The sequence below is a fragment of the Monodelphis domestica genome, chromosome 4 (assembly GCF_027887165.1).
Source record: "Monodelphis domestica isolate mMonDom1 chromosome 4, mMonDom1.pri, whole genome shotgun sequence".
Lineage (NCBI taxonomy): Eukaryota > Metazoa > Chordata > Mammalia > Didelphimorphia > Didelphidae > Monodelphis > Monodelphis domestica.
In genome coordinates this window covers 132,475,645-132,497,508 of record NC_077230.1, presented here as the reverse complement: position 1 = coordinate 132,497,508, position 21,864 = coordinate 132,475,645, and the positions used below count along the sequence as shown (strand labels likewise).

Genomic DNA, 21,864 nt, shown 5'->3' with positions numbered 1-21,864 from the left:
TGAATGTTCCCAAAGGCATATAGTTTGATGTAGATTTTTTTCCTGTTTTGGTTATATTTATTCAGTTTCCTTTTTACTAGTTTCACTTGGTCTGGGCTCTTCCCAAGACAAAAATTAAATGAGGTCCATTTAAAACTGTTAGAGTCATTGGTTTTGAAATGAGCTAATTAGAATAAGGAAATCTCCTTGACTATGTAAAATCACAATAACTTTCAAAACCAAGTTCTAAAAGTTTGAATGTCTTACAATGATCTTCTAAGAGGATAATGGCCCACCTTAGGGATAATATTTATGACATTAACAACCCCCTTTTTGATGTCTTGATACTTCAATTGGATTGCAATAGGTAAGATGTCACATTTAGATCATAATGTATAAAATATCTTCAAAAAATCTTTTCTGTAAAACTTTTAGGTTTTGAAGATTTTAAATTTTATCTTTCAAACTTTAATAAAGTTTTTTTTTAAGAAAATCCTTTAAGGCTTTAAGGTTCATAAAGTACTTTATATATATGTTAACTTGATTCAAAAACTGAGAGTTAGTACTATAGATGTTATTTTCTCCATCATACAGATGAGGAAGCTGAGGTTCAGAGAAGCTAAGTGATTTTTGTCGGGTCACATAGTTAATAACTGGCAGAAGCTGAATTTAAAACTAGGTCTTTCTTGATTCCAAATCCAGTCCTCTTTCTATGATACCATGGTGGCTCTTGAGTCATTTAGAATTTGCCCTAGGTCAAAAGATCAGGGTTTGAGTTCCTAGCTCTCCCATTTACTGTGAACTCACACAAATTACTTAACCTTTAGGTGTCCAGTTTCCTTATCTGTAAAATAGGGACAAGTTGCAACAACTGGACAAATTCCCAAGTTGAGAGAAAGGACAGAAAGGCAAAGAAATGGTAGGCTGAATTAGCAGAGCAGTTGTGAGTTAAAAAACCAGGACTGGTATTAGCGGGTCTGTAGACCCCCCAAGACCTAAGATACTAAGAGCAGTGAGAAGATTGGTTGTCAGAGTAAGAATTCAGGTCTGGGGAGTCTGTATTCAATCAGCAGGCCAAAATGCATGGCAGAGAGGGGAGCTAACTGATCCTCTAAAGCATTCATATTTTCACTGAAGCTGTTTGTATTCCGATTGTGACAATTTTCATGCCTTCATGACAATGAGTGGAGTCTGCCAAGCCTCCTTCTGACAGGTCAAGTTTTCAATGACTTTTATAATCCCTTGGTCTGCCTACTTCACAAAGTGGCCAAAACCAAAGCAAACAAACAAAAATTGGCCCTCCAATACCCCTCTCCCCCAAACAAAGCATGTATACAAACTTCTGCAAATTATTGGTCAGAACAGAGGCCACACTTTTCCCTCTGGCATGAAACCCAAGTGTGACCTAGTACTCAGGTTATCTTTTATCAAAAGGAAGTATTCCCAAACCAAGTGGAAAAATTAAGAGCTCATCTGAGTACCAATCATCCTCCTCCATAAACTTTAGTGCAAGATGCCAACTGGCCATTGTTCTGTTCATCACCCACAACATTTCATCTCTCATTCCCTAGTTTGTCTCCAAGGTGGTAACTCTTCATCTCCACCTTTTGGTTTCCTTTAAGAGATAGGTCAATGGAATCAACCAAAAAGTTAGTTGAAATAATGGACAACTTTAGCAAAGTTGCAGGATACAAAATAAACCCGCATAAGTCATCAGCATTTCTATATATCTATATAGAAATACCCAGTTTCTATACCCAGTTCATCAGCAAGAATTAGAAAGAGAAATTCCATTTAAAGTCACCTGAGACAATATAAAATACTTGGGAATCTATCTGCCGAGACAAACACAGGAACTATATGAACACAACTACAAAACACTCTCCACACAATTAAAACTAGATCTAAATAACTGGAAAAACATTGATTGCTCATGGGTAGGATGAGCTAACATAATAAAAATGACCATCCTACCCAAACTTATCTATCTATTTAGTGCCATACCCATTGAATTGCCAAAAAACTTTTTTACTGAATTAGAAAAAACCATAACAAAGTTCATTTGGAGGAACAAAAGATCAAGGATCTCCAGGGAAATCATGAAAAAAAAAATGCGAAGGAGGCCTTGCAGTCCCAGATCTCAAACTATACTATAAAGCAGTGGTCATCAAAACAATTTGGTACTGGCTAAGAGAGAGAAAGGAAGATCAGTGGAATAGACTTGGGGTAAATGATCTCAGCAAGACAGTCTATGATAGATCCCAGCTTTTGGGACAAAAATCCAATATTTGATAAAAACTGCTGGGAAAATTGGAAGACAGTGTGGGAGAGCTTAGGTTTGGATCAACATCTAACTCCCTACACCAAGATAAACTCAGAATGGGTGAATGACCTGAATATAAAGAAGGAAACTATAAGTAAATTAGGTGAACACAGAATAGTATACTTGTCAGCTCTTTAGGAAAGGAAAGACTTTAAAACCAAGCAAGAGCAGAAAAAAAAATCACAAAATGTAAAATCAGTAATTCTGATTACATCAAATTAAAAAGGTTTTGTACAAACAAAACTAATGCATCCAAAATTAGAAGGGAAGCAACACATTGGGAAACAATCTTCATAACAAAAACCTCTGACAAAGGTCTAATTACTCAAATTTATAAAGAGCTAAACCAATTGTATAAAAAAATCAAGCCATTCTCCCATTGATAAATGAGCAAGGGACATGAATAGGCAATTTCAGTTAAAGAAATCAAAACTATTAATAAGCACATGAAAAAGTGTTCTAAATCTCTTATAATCAGAGAGATGCAAATCAAAACAATTCTGAGGCATCACCTCACACCTAGCAGATTGGCTAACATGACAGCAAAGGAAAATAATGAATGCTGGAGGGGATGTGGCAAAATCAGACATTAATGCATTGCTGGTGGGGTTGTGAATTGATCCAACCATTTTGGAGGGCATTTTGGAACTATGCCCAAAGGGCGATAAAAGACTGTCTGCTCTTTGATCCAGCCATAGCACTGCTGGGTCTGTACCCCAAAGAGAAAATAAGGAAAAAGACTTGTACAAGAATATTCAGAGCTGCGCTCTTTGTGGTGGCCAAAAACTGGAAAACGAGGGGATGCCCTTCAATTGGGGAATGGCTGAGCAAATTGTGGTATATGTTGGTGATGGAATACTATTGTGCTCAAAGGAATAATAAAGTGGAGGAATTCCATGGAGACTGGAACAACCTCCAGGAAGTGATGCAGATTGAGAGGAGCAGAACCAGGAGAACATTGTACACAGAGACTGTACACTGTGATACAATCGAATGTAATGGACTTCTCCATTAGTGGCAATGCAGTGTCCCTGAACAACTTGGAGGAATCTACAAGAAAAACCACTATCCACATCGAGAAGAAACACTGCAGGGGAGTAAAAACACAAAAGAAAAACAACTACTTGAATACATGGGTGGAGGGGACATGACTGGGGATGTAGACTCTAAATGAACATCCTAGTGCAAACACCAACATGGAAATAGGCTCTGATCAAGGACACAAGTAATACCCAATGAAATTGTGTGTCAGCTGCAGGAAGGGTGGGTAGAGGGCAGGGAGGGAAATAATGTGATTATTGTAACCAAGGAATAATGTTCTAAATTAACTAAATAAATTAATTTTAAAATAAATAAATTAAAAAAAAAGAAATAGGTCAATGGGGACAGCTGGGTAGCTCATCAGATTGAGAGTCAGGCCTACAGATGGGAAGTCCTAGGTTCAAATCTGGCCTCAGACACTTCGTTGCTGTGTGACCCTGGCCAAATCATTTAACCCCCATTGCCTAGCCCTTACCACTCTTCTGCCTTGGAGCCAATACACAGTATTGATTTCAAGATGGAAGGGAAGGGTGAAAAAAAAAAGAAGTAGGTCATTTCACCTTCTGCAAATTCCCTTTCCTGCCCCCCAGTAAAGCTGTTAGTGCTTTCCCCACCAAAGGTTGCCTCCTATCCATTTTATATGTACTAATATCTATCCCTGTTTGAAGGAAAGCTCCTTGAAGGTAAAGAACAGATTCACTTTATCTTTGTATTCCTAGCATGATGCTTGGTATATAGCAATCATTTAATATTTAGATGCTTGCTGATTGATTCTTTCATTGATTTTGGATGGGAAAGACTATCTTCTGAAACTGACTCAACATGACTTTTTCTTGGTGGTCTGGAACAATAATTTCATGAGTATGGAGGAGATCCTTGTGGGGTGAAATCTCCTTGCACAGGAGTAGATAAGTAACTTAACTCTAACCTAGAGTTAGATCACTGAGAGAATCTTTGAGAAGCTAATCATTTGCCTCCAGTCATTATGTGCCAGAGTCAGATCTTCAATTTAGATCTTTCTAATTTCTTTCTTTTAAAAATTTGATATGAATTATGTAACCATGGAAAAATATTCTTTTTTTATTTGCAAGTTTTTATTTAATTAGTTAATGTAGAATAATTTTCCATGGTTACATGATTCATGTTCTTTCCCTTTCCTCCTCTCACCCCTCTCATAGTCAATGAGCAATTCCACTGGGTTTTACACATGCCATTGATCAAGACATTTCCTACTATTAATATTTTCTTTAGGGTGATCACAGCAGATGTGGTGGAGGTAGAATTGACAAAACTTCATTGGATATGAAGGGTGAGGGAGAGAGAGGAGCCAAGGATACTAACTGAGATTTTGAACTTGGGGAATTGGAAGGATCATGAGGGTCTTGAAAAAAAATTAGAGAAGTTCAGAAGGGGACAGGTTTGGAGAGAAAGAGAATTCTATTTGGGACTTGTTAAGTTTGAAAGGTATATAGGGCTTTTTGTTAAAAATATTCAATAGTTATGGTTGGTTCAATAGGTTGGTTATATGGGACAGAGATTCAGGAGAGTGTCTAGGGCTGGATATATAGATCCAGAAGACAGCAGATAGGACAATGGAACCTGTAGGAGATGATGAGGTCTCCATGAGAATATGGGCCAAGGACAGAGTCTTAGAATACATCTAATTAAGATATGCAATCTGAACAATGGTCTAGGAAAAGAAACTAACGAATTATCAGAGAGATAAAAGATAAATGAAGAAGAGAAAAATGTCACAAAGCCCCAGAAATGCAAGGGTATCCAGAAAATAGGCAACAGTGTCAGAGAAGTCAAGAAGAATGAAAATTGGGAAAAGGCCCTCAAACTTGGCAGATTCCGGTGGATCCTATCCCCTTCTTGATATATTGGTCCCAGGGACTGTCCCTCTCTCTCCCTTATCTCACATCCTCACAAGACCATATAAAAAGGCCCACTGTCTCAACTTCCAGTACATTTAGATTCCTTTTCCTAGCTCCTGTTTATTCTTTCTCTATTGCCTTTTTTGGATGTACTGATCCAGTGCCTCTCTCTTGCCCCAGTTCTCCTTCCAATAATTTTCTGAGTGTCATTTGGATCTCAGAAAGCTTTATGTGTACATGGGTAGCAACTATTCTTTAAGCTATCCCATGGTGGCACAGCCTGAGCTCATTCATGATATTCTACACCACTTACTAGAGTAGCCATTTGGTAGAGCATTGAGAGGGTAGAGTTCAGAAAGGAGTCATTTAAAATGAACTAATAATATCCTGTGTGGTGTTTTGATCTTTAGATGTCACTTTTAGATGTTACCTAAAATAGGTAAGATTTGCACACAGAAGCTTGTGAGCTATTGTAAAATGTCTGTAGCTTTATTGGTTAAAACAAAGAGATGAATTCTTGTGTGTTGACTCATTTTATTATTGCTAGCCTTGGAATGTACTCTCATGAGAATGGACATTTATTTTATCTTATCTTTATTCTGAGTTTCATAAAACATAAAAAAAAGAATACTACCACATGCAAACAGAACAGGAAAAAGGATTAGACATGAAGCTACAAATCTCTATGATATACAACTTGCTTTAAAAAAAAAAAGTAGTTATTACTTTCAAAGTTGTGCTTATCAGTGTTTCAAACTTTCTTGTTTTCTTCTGTGCTTTAAAAAATGTTTTGGTGACTTTCCCCCTTTATTTTCTTCTCTTCCCCCCCCCACCCCCACTTTGTTAACACTACTGAAACCAGGACCTCTTGGTCTCCAGGTTTAGTGCTCTATTCACTGAACTATCTAGCTGATTCTTTTTTTCTCTCAAAATCCATCCGACTTCTGAACTTCCCTATTTCTGTCAAAAAAAAATAGCACCAGGTGGTAATCTTTGCATTATTTTTTACTCCTGGCTCTTCTCCCTACATATCTATTCAATTGCAAGTTCATGTCATTTCTGCTTCCACACAGCATCTCTCATAGCCTATCACTTATTTTCATTCACACAGCTACCACCTTAGTTCAGGTTCTCATCACCTCTTCTCTAGCTTATAGCAAAACCCTTCTAATTGATTTTCTTCCTTGAGCCTTGCCCTATTCCAGTCCATCATCCATACTACTACCAAAATGAATTTAAGCATTTCCTTCCCCTAATAATAATTCTCCTAAATGAATTCCATTGTCTCTAGATAAAACAAAAATCCCTCTCTCCCAGCTTTTAAGGCCCTTCTCAAAATGACCCATGTCTGTCTTTCCAGTTCTATTATGCCTTGTTTTGTTGTTGTTCAGTCTTCATGACTCCATTTGGAGTTTTCTTGACAGAGATACTAGGTAGCTTGTCATTTCCAACTCATTTTACAGACGAGGAAACTAAGGCCAACAGGGTTAAGTGACTTGTCCATGGTCACATAGCTAGTAAGTATCTAAAGTCAGATTTAAACTAAAAAAAAAAAAAAGAGTCTTTCTGATTCCAGTCCCCATTCAATTCACCCTCTTTCTATACTCTAGTCTTCCCAAACTGGCTTCCTTTCTGTTCCTGACTTGTGATGCTCAATTTCCCATCTCTATACTTTTGCACTGGCCATACTCCCATGTCTGGAATATACTTTCTCCTTGCCTTTCTTTGCCTCTTTGAATGTCTCTCTTCCTTCAAGGTATATCTCAAGTACACTTACATGAAGCCCTTCCTGATCACCACACCAGTTAGTATATTCTTTTTATCACCAGATCCTATTTAACCACCTTTTATATTAATGTGTCTTCTACTTTATTTTTATAATTTTACATTTTATTATAATGTTCTACATTTATCCTATTTATATTTATTCTCTATATATTTACATGTGTACTTGCTATTTCCTTCCATAGAATGTAAGTTCTTTGAGAGAACGCTTATAATTTCTGTTTAGGGAGCAAACACAGTGGCAAAATTATAGGTCCTTGAAGTATTGAAAAATTAATATTTAATGATAGAAGCCTTGGAAAGAACAAGAAACTTCACTGTCTTCATAGTAATGCTATTAATCTATAAACCTTTCTTCTGTGTTGTAAAATAAAAGAAATATTTTATTGAAATGAATTTGAATTGAAATTGAATTGGAAATTGAAATATTTTATTTGAATAACAAAAATAAAAACTAGGTATGGCTTTTCTCATGTCATCACTTTATAACTTTTGATTTAAAAAACAGTACCAGGGGCAACTAGGTGGCTCAGTGGATTGAGAGCTAGATCTAGAGACAGGAGGTCCTAGGTTCAAATCTTACCTCAGACATTTCCTAGCTGTGTGACCCTGGGCAAGTCACTTAACCCCCATTGCCTAGCCCTTGCTGCTCTTCTGTCTTAGAACCAATACTATGTATTGTTTCTAAGTTGGAAAGTAGGGATTTTTTAAATACCTGCCTTTACAATTTAAATCTAAAGAGAAAAAAATTCTTTTGGAAATTAATATTGTTGATTTAGTAAAGTGCCTTGTTCTTCTAAGTGTTCAGATAGGATGGATGTGATGGTGCACGCTCACTGGTAGCTCCTGCTTCTGATGAGGCTGAGGTTGGTGAATTGCTTGAGCTTGGAAGTTGAGTTGCAATAGGGCTAAAATGTATTGGGTATTGGGCATCTGTACTAAGTGAAACACCAACAGAGCCAATCAGCCAATCAATAAATATTAATCATGGAGAGCCCCTCAGAATGGAGTGCCACAGGGAGGAGTGAACAGGCTTATGTTGGAAAAACAGAATGGGTTAAAACTTCTGAATTGGCATTGGGCCATGAGTATCCATAGAGAGATGTGGTCACAAAAAAAGTTTTGACATGACAAAGAGGTATTAAAATACAGAACGGTACAAGTAGAATGTGAGTTCTTTGAGAGTAGAGATTTTTTTTTAATCCTTGGTCCTTGGAATAAGACTTTACCTATAGGATTATAGATTGATAACTAGAAGAGACTATAGAGTTTATGAAACTTAATAAATATTTGTTAAATTGTTGGTTTAAAAAATATCTAAATGCCTTTAGGTGAGGCTGATAGTTGTAACTCAATCAGGGCAGCTTATTCAAGTCACTGTTCAGTAAGTATAGATAACCAGATAACATGTGGATATATGTGATTGAAACTTAGAAACAAGCCTCAAGACTGGGACATAAATCAAAGTTAAAAGGCAATTCTCAGATACTGAGGAAATTCTCTACATATAGTAGTTTTCTACTCTAACTTGTTTAACATCTTCAAGACTCAGGAATTCCCTTCAAAACTTGAGAATTCTGGCACTAATTCTGAAAATGGTCCTTCAAGACATCTAGAATATATAGCATAGTCGGAATTTTTCTTTAAGTCAACAATATATTGTTATAGAATACTTGCCTAATGGCCATACTGTTATATTATATGAAGAAAGATTAATTTGAACAACCAAGAATATGATCTTTTTCTATTTTTCCCATTTGCCATTACATGTTTCTGTAGGTGATGAAATTATTATTACTTTTCAAAGAGAAGATGATAGTCCCCAAGAAATGAGCCAAGTTGACAACGATTTTGAAGCACACAAGTAAGGAAAATCTTTGGGGTATTTTAAATGGAATTTGCTAGTCCCCTTGTTAAATGTCAAATAAGGATAGTTTTGTTTCATTTTGAACTGCATTTTTAGTTGTACAGTCTAAGATATTAGATTCAGTGTTTCCATGGTAGCAGGTACAAATCTCTCACCTCAAGCCCTTATCCTACTCATCCCTCTCAATATCCCTCTTTTCCTATTTTACTGTTCATTAGAAGCCCCCTTTTCTCCCCTCCTCCTTGCCTTTTGAAATTATGAAAACAAGTTTATTTCCTCCCATCCTTCATTCTTTTTCTTTCATTTCAAAGATTGATTCTTTTTTTAAAACATCTTTTAAAGATGTCTCTTTTTAAAACATCTATCCAATCCATTTATGCTCTTGATTTTATCTCTTCTTATATTCTTCAGGACCCTACCCCATCCATATTCATTCCCATACTCTCATCTCTACCTGTCTACTAGCTCCACACTAACTGCAAACATGCTCTGATCTGTTCTCTCCTAAAAATACACATGTCACAAATACCTCCACACTATTCCACTGGTTCTGCTCTCCTCAAGCTATGTCCTTCTTCCCCTCTCCTCTTTATGTCTAAACTTCTAAAGGTCATCATCTATACTTCCTACCTCTCTTTTCTTACTATCTAATCTCTCATTAATCCCCTGTAATCTGATAATATTGTTCATCTAAAAATGCTCATTCCAGGGTCATCCATGACCTTGGTTATCAAATAAAAATTTTCTCATTTCTCTCATGCCCTGATCTTTTTGGATCACTTAATACTGTTAAGCAACCCCAACCTTGTCACTACTTTGTCCTTGTTCCCCTCCTACTTATTCAAGCTACTGTTTTCAGGTTTCTTCACTCTTCTTTTTTCTACTCATTTCTGTTGGTGGTACCACCATTGTAGTCACCAAGGGTCAAAAATATGAGAATTATTCTTAATTCTTTCTTTTCTCTGTCCTTTACTATCCTTTCATCCAATCATTGGTTAAAACCTATTGATTGTACCTCCATTCTTTAACTTGAAATTCAAGACTCACCACATTTTACACCAATCTACCTTTCCAACATCACTTCATCATGATCCCTTTACATTCCATCATACATTTTACATTTTATAGGATCATGGTGGTCCCTGTTGGGGAAGTTAAAGACAAACAAATGAATATTTTAATTCTGTTAAAAAAACACTTAATTTTTTTGTTGAATTCTGTCTTTATTAATAAGTGAGGTTTCCAAAGCCACTATATTGAGTATGGGGGCAGGGAATAAGGGAAAGGGGGCTTCTTACTGCTCACACTATATACAAATGCAAGCAAGGTGGGCATGGTGGATAGATGAGAGCAGTAGCCAGCCCCATGGCTCCTGCATCAAGAAAGAGCATTGGAGGACAGGAAAGGAGGGATAAAATTAGAAAGGGGGATATTTTGGCTGGCAGCCCTCCCCTCCGCATTCCCTGGAGGTGGGGAGTGCTTTCAGAGAGTAATGAGGAAATGGTTCCTGTGGAGCAACCCAATCAAATGCCATCTCTTTCTTGAAGCTTTCCATGATTCCTCGGGTAAGAGTGATATATTCCTCCCTGAATCTTGTATTATAGTTATTTGCCTGACATTCATTCCCTACTAGACTTTAAGCACTGTGGACAGTTCCATTCTCAACTTCAAAAGCAGCTGGTGGCACAGTAGATAGCACTCACATCTAGAATTAGTCAAATCTGTCTTTAGACACTAACAAGTTGTGTAACCTTGGGCAAGTCACTTTAACCTCTGTTTGACTCAGTTTCCTCAACTGTAAAATGAGGACAAAAATAGCTTGTAGCTCACAAGATTGCTGAAAGGTTCAAATGAGATAATGCTTGTAAAAAGTGCTCAGCACAGTGTCTGACACATAGTAGGTATTAAATAAATGCTTATTCCCTTCCTTTTCATCCCTTTTACATTTCAAGTGCCTAGCACCTCACCTTGCATGTGTTAGGCACTGGACTAATATTGGTTTAATTGAATTGAAAGATTTTGCTTTCTATGACTTTCTCTAGCCAAGAGGAGCACTGGAACACACTGTATCATTGGTCACTTCTAGCTGGCAGCACACCACCTGCACATGGTTCCCAACTTAACACTTATCTGACCTCTTTGTGATAGACTTTTTTTTAACCCTTACCTTTCAACTTAGAATCAATACCATGTATTAGTTCCAATGCAGAAGAGTAGTAAGGGCAAGGCAATGGGTGTTAAGTGACTTGTCCTGGGTCATATAACTAGGAAGTATCTGAGGTCAAATTTGAACCCAGGACCTCCCCTCTCTAAGCCTGACTCTCTATCCACAGAGATACCTTGCTACCTCCGATGTGATAAATTTTTGAGCTAAAACACCATTACTTTGGAGACCTAGAATATGGGGAGACAAGTTCTGAATGAAGTTTTGTTTTCCTCCTTAGTCAGACAATACCAATGCACAGAAAGTGGGCAAGTGAGTGCTCTATTTCTCTTCCAAATGAAACTGAAATGGTGGAATTCAAAATGAGGCAACAGACTATGTTACCTTTCCTTCTCAAGAAAGAAGAAAACTTAGAGCAGCTGCACGGGGCTGACTTTGGCTTTCTGGTGCCAAGACATTGCTCAGAACCTAATGTTTCCAAGTCTGTAATGGGTAAGAATAGCTTCCAGATTATGAAGGCACAGCTTCAACACACTAAATCTGATGGTAAGTCTGGTGATGTACCTGTTCCAAATGTTTTCTTAATAACATAACAAATGAGTTTACTTTTGGTGAATATGTAGGTTATTTGAGTCTAAATATCTTAGATATTTTTGTAAATATCATACAACAGATTCTTCTGAGCAACCTTTAAAAACATTTCAAATAGATCTTACATAAGGACTAATTAGGCACTGCCTAGCTAAAGCCATAGGGCCTGTCAATCTGTGCTGTTGCCTATTCCTTATCTGCCATCTTGGTTTGCCCTAGGTTCATCACTTTGAAAATAGTCTGATTTCTTAAGAGGGAAAGATGCACCCCCCCCCAGTTTTCACACTCATTTTCCCCATCACATCTACTCAGAGGAAAACTGTTACATAAAGAATTGATAGTTTGAGAAATGGTCTAAGGGTTTTTCCTAGCAAAGGGAAAAGTTAAAAAGTACTTGATAGGCAAATATGAATCAGCTATGGAATAGGTGGTTTATTTCAACAATAAAGAATCATACAATAATTAGAACAGACTAATAATAAGTTATCATTACAAATAAAATCAATTAGAAGACTAATATTTAATCCTTGTTGGAATCAAAACAGATTTTTTTTTTGCAAGGTTGATAATTAGTCACATTTTTTCTCTGCTGAACATTCAGCTGATCAGTTAACAAACACGATTTTTCTTGGGGGTGGTGTCTTTTTCTCTGATGCCAATGTTCTTCCCCTTCCAAATTCAATCCTGCTACTGTTGTTTCAGCCAGGTTCTGCTGGAGGGAAGGAAACACAAAAGGAGAGGCAAGACAGACAAGGGTCTCTGGTATAAGCCATTGTTCCAAAGACAGGGAGGGATACCTTGTCTTGCCATTTGGTGGGGTAGAGAAAGGACTTTCTCTACTCCACAACTGAAGGCATATCTTATCTTCTTGAAAGCACCCCCAACCTGGAAGAAAGTTCCTCTATGAGGCATGGTATCCTATGTCATCAGCTTTTCTGGCCCAGAAATGAATGAAGGGACCCAACCCAATGATAAATCATGCATGGCTAGAAGCAGGCAGAGATTATCTACACAAACTCCATGAAGTGGAAATGGGAATGGATAATGAAAGCTTTACATAGATACATAAAGTTATAAACTGTACATAACAATTTTATCTTCCTTAAATGTTTACCTTTCTTATACTGTAAATAATATTAAAATAGATCTCTGAGTTAATCCATGTGAGTATTCTCTCCAATGATGCAAATCATGGTCACCCATCCTTGTCCTTCTTGTATGACTTTTGCCAGTGCTCTCCAATAATTTCATCCTTATAAGGTATAGTTGAATGATTGAGAGAAAACAAGGAAGCCAGCTAAGACCACTGGGGACCTTCTTTCTATTCTGACAAGATGAGAATACTGATGGAAGATATGGATTATCCCTCAATTATCTTCCACTGTTGCCATGCAATCAACCCACTTCTTTTTTGATCTTAAAGACTTTTAAGTAGCTTATTCCGGGTTTCATAGCAACCCATGAAACTATGAATAGTCTGCTGAAAAATCTTAAAGTAGATTCCCTAAATTAGCATATAGTCTTATAATGTACTGACTATGTAAAGTAATGTAGCACATTAAGAATACAAAACCATGGCGATATTATCTAGATGTCATAAAAGAGTCAAGTGTTTTTTGATGCCCAAAGTATTTCCTAGGACCTTTATTAGAAAATTCTGAGAAATAGAGTACTAACGCAGATTGCAGGCATAATATTCCATCCACCACAGCTTTAGGCAGTCTTTGAAACCCATAGTATTTATGTTTTGCTAATATAGTGAAATCTACATTTTATAGGCAGGCAAGTTAGGACCCACAGTGTTAGGAAGTAGAGAGGCATTATAGAAAAACATATTGGGAAATTAGGGTAATATAAAAATAAGAAATTATCAATAAAATTTTTAAAAAGACTTCACACAGCTTAAGAGCTCAGCACATGAGACTCTTTAGAAACAATCAAGAAAGGATAGCACAAATTCAGACACACAAGAAAAGTCAGCCAGATAATCAGCCTCCCTAGGGCTTCAATGCTCTTTGACAAAAAAGGTCTCTTCTGACTCCTTTGTTCTCCCTCTTTTCAAACAAATCAATTCTGCAATAAAAAGAACCAATTTTAGAATTACCAGCCTAGGAATCTGGGCTATCTCTGCTAAGTCAGATGAAAGCTCAGCAGACCCATTTCCTGACCTGGCTAGCATTTTTGTGGAAGCAAGGAAATGGAAATACAAATTAAAAGACCAAAAGATTTTTAAAGAAATTCAGAGAATCAGTTGAATCATATAGTCAACATCTTTACATTCATTACATATATTACATTTATATTAGTTTCTTGATTTCATATGAATTCTCCTGGTTCTAAATTACTACACTGAAAATGTTGTTTTTTCCCCCCACTTTGTCTCATGCCTTGAATGGACACTTGAGATTTACTGGTTGAAACCAGCCTGACTTTCCAATTTACCCTCCCTCTCTCATTCTTTGAATCTGCCACACAGAAAATACCCTTCTCATGCCAGAGATGTATCCTATCATTAGCATATATTGACTCTGCTCCAGGTTGGACGTAAAGACTAGAAACACTATGAATCTCACAAATCCTTTCATCAAGTGCCCAGAGGACCCCCTAGAGTGTTTTGCCTAATGTTTCAGGACCTTGGGATGCTATGGAATGTAGAAGAAAAAAAGGGAAGGATTTCCTCCTTATCTTTCCCTATTATGGGAGAGGATACAAGAGGAAGTAGGTGCCTAATCATGATCAGTCGCAGATTTGGAGGTCATCAAATCCAATCATTTAATTTTGTAGATGGAGAAACTGAGGCCAAGATAGACTAAGTGCCTTGCAAAAAGCCACATAGGCAGAGCCAGAATTTGAATCCAAGTCCTTTGACTCTAAATTCAATATTCTTTTGTGTCAGAACTATATAGATTGATAGCTAGTTTGAGAAGATAGTCTGGGATTGACCATAATGTGAAGGGAGGGCCAGCCATTGTAATGTGAACGTGTAACCAGTATCTTTGAGAAAAATTGAAGAATGAGACTTTATGTTCTGAAAATATGTTTGTATAAGATTAGAGAGTGAAAGAATCACTTGGTGTTATTCTAAGTATGGCACTTGGGAGGTTCATTGTAAGTTTGGAACTTGGTATAAGAGTAAAGGGAATGAGAGTAGGGATTGTATATGGGGTGGGGAAGGGGGGGAAATTGGATTTGTAGAGCTACAATCTGGGTACTGGTGCCCACTCTCACAAAGCCTATACCAGCAAAGAATGATCTACAATGAAAACAGTAAGATTTGTCCAGGATAGCCCAGCAGAATAATTCATTTCTAAGACCTTCTGTTCTTGTTTCTAGCTCCCACGGGAGAAGGGCATGACCTAGAATATAGACCATAATGACAATGCAAATTTGTACAAGGAGAATACCCCAATCCCTGTCCATGCCAGCCTTTGCCTGGGACAGGCTATCAGCTGGGCCATCCTTTACCTCACAGAAAATAGTCAATCACCTGTTGAATAATGTAAAGGAGTTCTTTCAAGGACTCCAGAGACCTTTAACACTCCCTCTTGGGTCTGATATCCCCAACTTTTAGATTTAGCAGCTTCAGTCGGGAGAAAAGGACTATGATAGATGAAGTATGTCAGTTTTCCTCCAGACCCCAAATCTGTCTTGCCATGGCCCCTGCCCCAGAGGATGCTTTAAAGTAGTTGGCCATACTTACATGTGATGAATTAGCCTAACTGGAGGCAGCTATCCATCTACCCAATGTGCTCACACTGAATCCTGCTCTTGGTTGCATCTGAAACTGGGTTCAGCTCTTTAGCATTTCTGCAGAGAGATCCATTAGTGATTAAAAGTCGATTTGGGGGTAGTCGTTGGAGTTTGGAGGTTCACTCTTGAAGCACATTTGTGGTTTAGAAGCTCAGTAAAAGACTTAAAGGAAGAAACGGTAGAAATCTGAGCACAAAGAAATGAAGAATGAAAAAGTATTTGTTAAGCACTTAATATACGTCAAACACAAGAGAAAGATAATTCCTGCTTTCTAGAAGTTCCTCTTCCTTATGGAGGGAGACAGCATAGAGAGGAGAGCAGTGGCCAGGTCAAGGTGTGTAAGGCTGGGAAGTCACAAAGATGACATAAATGGAAAAGGAAGTCAATCGAAACACCCTTTCTAGAGACAATGGTAATATTGATTTGAAGGCAGTTGTATGAGAAAGAAGTAAAAAATAGGTTGGGAAGGGGAGGGAGCATAGGGCTAGCACATGGGTGGCAGGGCTGAAAATGAAGGAGCATGGTACCATGGTAGAGGTTGGAGTTTAACGATTTAAGCCTTCCTGGGTATAGTTTCTAGAAGTTCACTTTGGAGGGTGGTGCAAAAATGTCAGAGGAAACTAGAAGTTTACAGAATCAACAGTATTGTCATAGAGATAAGTCCTATATTCAGTGCCTTTAGAAATGTAGTCACCAAATTCCATAGCTTCATGCAGCATTATGCACACACACACACACACACACACACACACACACACACAAGTCCTGAAGCAATTAGGAGTGCCAGAACCTTCACAAATCAAGGAAAAACAGTCTGAATCTCACAAAACCATTTGTCAAAGTGGTGATAAGGTTACTCAGTTTTAGACATCTTACTTTGTATGAGCATCACTGAGAAAACAAAGAGTATGTTTGGATAAATCATATCCCCAAATCTTCTAAAAACAGGATTTGCTGAATGAATATTTCTTGGAATGGGATGCTAGAGATGATCTTGAAATGAAGAAGTTGAGTAGTGAGGAGGAATAAGGAAAGCCTGAACCACATTCCAATCTGGGTTGGGAGACAGAGAGGGGGAGAGAGACACAAAAACCAAAAAGATACAGAGAGATAGAGGCAGAGACAGTGATAAAGCTAAAAAGACAGAGAGAGACATAAACAGCGAGACAGACACAGAAAGAAACAGATGAAGACAAAGAATAAAAGAAGAATCTAGAAAATGGTGTTTAAGTTTGAACAATAGAGTCTGGGGTATTTGGGGGAGGAGAGTGGCAACCTATTGTTGCAAGCAAACAAATTGCAGGTATCTGATGCTGAATTTAAAAGTAAATTAATTTAATTTAATGGAGGATACTACAAACTTAATAATTACAATATTGAATGTTGATGTACTAAATATCCTCAGACCAGAAGAAAATGGCAAAATAGGTTATAGAACTCAATACTTTTCTGCATTCAAGGCACATAAATAAAACATAAAGACATCCAGAGTTAAAATGAGTGGTTGGAATAAAATTTATTATGCTTCAGGCAAATCCAAAAAAGCAGGAATTGTGATCATGATTTTAGATAAGGTGCTAGTAAAAATAGATACTGCCAAGAGAGACAAACAGGGAAGCTACATTATATTTAAAGCAACCACAGATAATGAAATAATATCAATATATATTTTAAAATATGCTTTATTGATGCCTTTTGTCTTAACATTGCCATTATTTGGGGGGAGCACAAAATCCTTCTCTCCTCCCTCCCAGATTGAACCTTCTTTTGTTATAAGTTAAAATCATTAAGCAAAAATATCTGAAACAGTGACTACATCTAAATATATATATGTATATATATATACAGATAAATGTACACAGAGTACTCTTTCCTCATGGCCACCTGACTGTTAGAAACAATATTATTATTAAATATATGCTCCCTAAATCATCTAGTACCTAAGTAATTTTTAAAAAGCTAGCAAAAAAAGACAAAAATACCTAAATTGAGAGACAATAAGTATAAGTGATTTAAATATCCCTCATTCACAATTTTATAAAGATTACAGAAAGATAAATGAGGAGAAAATTAGAGTTCTGAACACAATGCTGGAAAACCTGGATTTGATCACCCTATCTGATTTTGGATAGAGTTTCAGAACTGCTTTGCCTGAATTAATATTGGTCTGTGCCATGGCTCTGAAGTTTTTTCAGAAGTTCATGCATCTGCTATTTCAGGACTCGTGTTAGGGCAGGAGGTGGTGGACTAGCTTAATGATTTCCTCATTCACTCCTGTGACCATGCCAAACACATCTAACTTGTCTGGGCTGTCCTCCAGTAGCTATATTAGTACTCGCCATTTGCCAAGTTGGAAAAGTGCCAATATGTCAAAGAGATGGAAATTCTTGGGTATGTAATGGGTGCTGGGGAGCCCACAGAGATGTGTGCAGTAATGATGGCCCTGCATCAGGAGACGCTTGAATTGGTGAAAAGCCTGAAAGAGATCTTTAGTTTCAAGGGAAAATAAAGTTTAGAGTCTGGGAACAAGATAGGTCCATCACAGGGACCAATGGAATAGAGTTGGAAGGGTAATCCCAGCTGGCGGATCATGGGTTTCACGACATTATTGACAAGAGTCCAGACTAGATCTTTTGATCCCAAATCCAGCAGTCTTTCCACCACTGCTCCTTTTCAAGTCTGCCTTACTTGTAGGGCCAATGACCCTCTACAGCAATTGACCTCCAGTTTATAATGAGACCGCCTCAAATCTGATATTAAAATAATAAAACTACTCCCTGGCAGTGGTATGGTGGTAAATGTCTAACATGGTGGGGGTAGGGGATGAATAAATGTATAATACACCTTTAAATTTAATTTTCATTATTAACATTTTCTCCATTATTTCCTGAAGTCTAGAATTCAATAAAACAATAAACCAAACTTTAATTCATGCTATTTGTCAGTTTCTGAGGTGTTTGTGTTCACACTGAGAATGTAACAATGGACTCTTGCAAGCTGGTTCGAGCTGGCTCTAGCAAACTCATAGGTGTGAATTGGGTATAGAGCAAAGGCACGTGGCCCACCCAGAAAGGGGAGACACAGGGGCTGAGTTGGGGGTACAGTTAGAGCCCCGTGGTGGCATCGTGGAATGGGTTCTAAATTTGGAGCTAGGAATTCGGACTGCCACTTAAAACCTCTCTGATTCTGGATGAGTCACTTTATTTCTTCGGGCTACAGTTTTCTCATCCTTCCAGCTCTGAATCTATGATCCTAGGTAGTACTTTCATGTATAAATATACTTAACTTACAAATCTTGACCAGAAACATTATTATCCTACTAACACCCTACCCAATTTTATTTCATAGTTCATTATTAGGAATACTCTTATTAATCTCTCTCTCTTTTTTAAAAGGTTTTACCACACCTGCTGTCAAACTTAGTAGTCGAAGTACTGAGGTAAGATATTATTTTAAAATAACTGAAATAGTGGGCAGCTGGGTGGCTCAGTGTTTTGAGAGCCAATCCCAGAGATGGGAGGTCCTGGGTTCAAATCTGAACTCAGAGTCTTCCTAGCTGTGTGATCCTAGGCAAGTCACTTAACCCCCATTGCCTAACCCTTACTACTCTTCTGCCTTGGAACCAATACACAGTATTGATTCTAAGACAGAAGGTAAGGGTTTAAAAAAATAATTAAAATAAAATAACTGAAATAAAAACAAAAATAGAAGTTAAGGAACCTTTTCCATCTAAGATGTCCTGTTCAATAACTCTGAAAATTTGACTTTATTTCTTGGAGAAATAGCCATTCATCTTCTAAGAAGGTACTAGGTGGTATTTGCTGTTTGTCCTTTAAATTTCATTTTCTCAACTTCAAGTTCCTTAAATATAATGTAATAAATTACAGCAATAGTTTGCTTTATTATAATAGTGTTTGGAATTTAAATGGGGCAGCTAACTAGCACAGGGGAGAGAGAATCAGCTTGGAGTCAGGAAGAGCTGAGTTCAAATTCAGCGTCAGACACTTACTAGCTGTGCAACCCAGGGCAAGTCATTTAACCCTATTTGCCCCAGTTTCCTCATCTGTAAAATGAGCGGTAGAAGAAAATGGCAAACTACTCCAGTATCTTTGTCAAGAGAACCCCAAATGAGATCACGAAGAGTCAGAAACAGCTGAAATGTTAACAAAAAGAATTTAAATAAAATTTTTAGCAGAGGCATAAGAAACTAGATGTAAAATGTAGAGCATTTTAAAAGGACCACTTAACTCTTCCAAATGTATCATCGGTTAAGACCCTGTAGTCAATATATAAAAAACTCATTTAGAATAGGAATAGAGATAGAGACTAGACTGTATTTCATGACAGTAGATTTTAATACAAGAAGGAACTTGGAGTTAGCCAACAAGAATTTACTAAATGCCTACAATGTGCCAGGTACTGTGCTAAGTACTAGGGATATGACACAGAAAGGTAAAAGTCAGTCCCTGCTCTTAAAGAGCTCACAGTTTAATGGGGAGATAACTCACAGACAGCTATGTTCAAATAAGATGTATAATTTACACATCCTTACACACAAGTTTATATATATATATATATATATGTATGTATATTAAAAAGTGGAGCTAGTCAGAAAGAAGGCACTAACATCAAGGAGAACTGGGAAAACTCCTTGGTGGTGGTTAAACTTTACCTGGGACTTGTAAGAATCCAGAGAGATGAGGAAGTGGAACTGAGGAGAAGAGAATTCTAGGCATGGGGGACAGCCAGTGAAAATGGCAGAATTGGGAGATGGAGTATCTTGTGCAAGGAACCTCAAGCACTCTGGGGTCTCAAGGTCATAGAATATGTGGAAGGAGACAAGGTGTACTGTAAAAATGGAGACTTTGAACCTTTGGACTTCATCCAGAAGTTCCTTCGTGGTTGCCATAAATGTGGGTTTTAAATGTAATATTCAATAACTATTATATTTTATAAAGTTTTATTAATAATAACTAAAGTAAAAAAACTACCTGAACCCAGCCTAGTCATGAGAAAAAGAGAAAGAGGGAGGTGGCGCCTCAGAACTTATACAAACATGACCACACAACATGGTGGAGAGATTAAAAGGAATTTTGGGAAATATTAAAGGACTTCTGGTGGATGAAGTCCAAAGGTTCAAAATCTCCATTTATACAGTATGAAGACTGGAAAAAGAGTTTAAAGGGGTCTTTGAGCAACATATAGGTTTATATTTGATCTTGGAAGTAAGAGGGAGACACTAGATTTTATTGAATGAGGGAGGGAGGTGTGTGTGTGTTACTGTGGCCAGAGCTGTGCATAAGGAAGGTCACAGTGGCAGCTACGTGGAGGATGGACAGAAGTCAGAGAGACTCGAGGCTTGGCCACTAGGCAGGAGGTGATTCAGACCAGCCCCAGAGTGGGGGCAGTGTATGAGGAGAGGGTGAAATTTATTTCTGAGGAAGTTCACTCAGTTGTCACATAGTATACAGCAGGAAATTTCTCCTCCCCAATCCTGAGAATATAGGACTGGCAAAAGAAAAAAAAAACACACCTTGTCTCTAGAGGAGCGACAAAAGTGACAACTCATTAGATAGGAAGGGGAGAGAGTAATGATTTTTGAATGACTTCTAGGTTGTGGATCTGGGGAACCGGGAAGATAGTATTACCTTCAACGGCAAGATGGAACTTTGGAAGAAGAGAGGGTTTGAAGGCAAAGTGAGTGAGTTCAGCTTTGGACTGTTGAGTTTTAGAGGTCTATGGGCAATTGGAGATGAGACTAGAATTCAAAAGAGAGGTTAGGGCTGGACTGAGAATCATCTGCAGAGGGATGGTCATTGAATCTCTGGGAGTGGATGAGATCCTCAAGTGAGATGGTAAAGAGGAAGAAGAGAAGGGAGCCTTGGCAGACCCTTGGGGTGAGCTGGCTAAAGATCCAGAGAAAGAGACTAGGGAGCATTCAGCTATTCAGGAAGAGAGCTGGGATAGAATGATGTCTGGAAACCCAGAAAAAAGAGGACAATTGACAGGTTTGAAGGCTGCAAAGAGGTCAAGAAAGATGAGGATTAAGAAAAATCCTTTAGATTTATCAATTAAGAGATCATTAGTAACTTTATTTATTTTTAAACCCTTACCTTCTGTTTCAGAATCACTGTTGTGTATTGGTTCCAAGGGAGAAGAGCAGTAAAGGCTTGGCAGTGGGGGCTGAATGACTTTCCTAGGGTCATACAGTTAGGAAATGTCTGAGGTCAGACTTGAACCTAGGACCTCCCTTCTCCAGGCCTGGCTCTCAATCTACTGAGCCATCTAGCCGCCCCCTGTTAGTAACTTTAGAGAGAGATTTTTTCAGTTGCATGATGAAGTCAGAAGCCAGACTACAGAGAGTTAAAAAGAAAGTGAGAGGAAAGAAAGAAACATTGTAGATGGTCCTCTCAAATTTATTCATGAAAGGAAAGACAGATATGGGATGCAGCTCGAATGGATGGATGGTTTTGTTGTTATAGTTGAG

At 37.7% G+C, this 21,864-nt stretch overlaps 1 protein-coding gene across 1 annotated transcript in view; it reads left to right on the top strand.

The window, feature by feature from the left end:
• Window positions 1-21,864, top strand: part of MAP3K19 (mitogen-activated protein kinase kinase kinase 19) — a 75,004-nt gene that overhangs the window by 29,621 nt on the left and 23,519 nt on the right. The window contains exons 8-10 of the mRNA XM_056793765.1: window positions 8,785-8,869; window positions 11,317-11,582; window positions 18,773-18,816. Coding sequence (XP_056649743.1) covers window positions 8,785-8,869; window positions 11,317-11,582; window positions 18,773-18,816 — 395 coding nt within the window. The remainder of the gene's footprint in view (window positions 1-8,784; window positions 8,870-11,316; window positions 11,583-18,772; window positions 18,817-21,864) is intronic.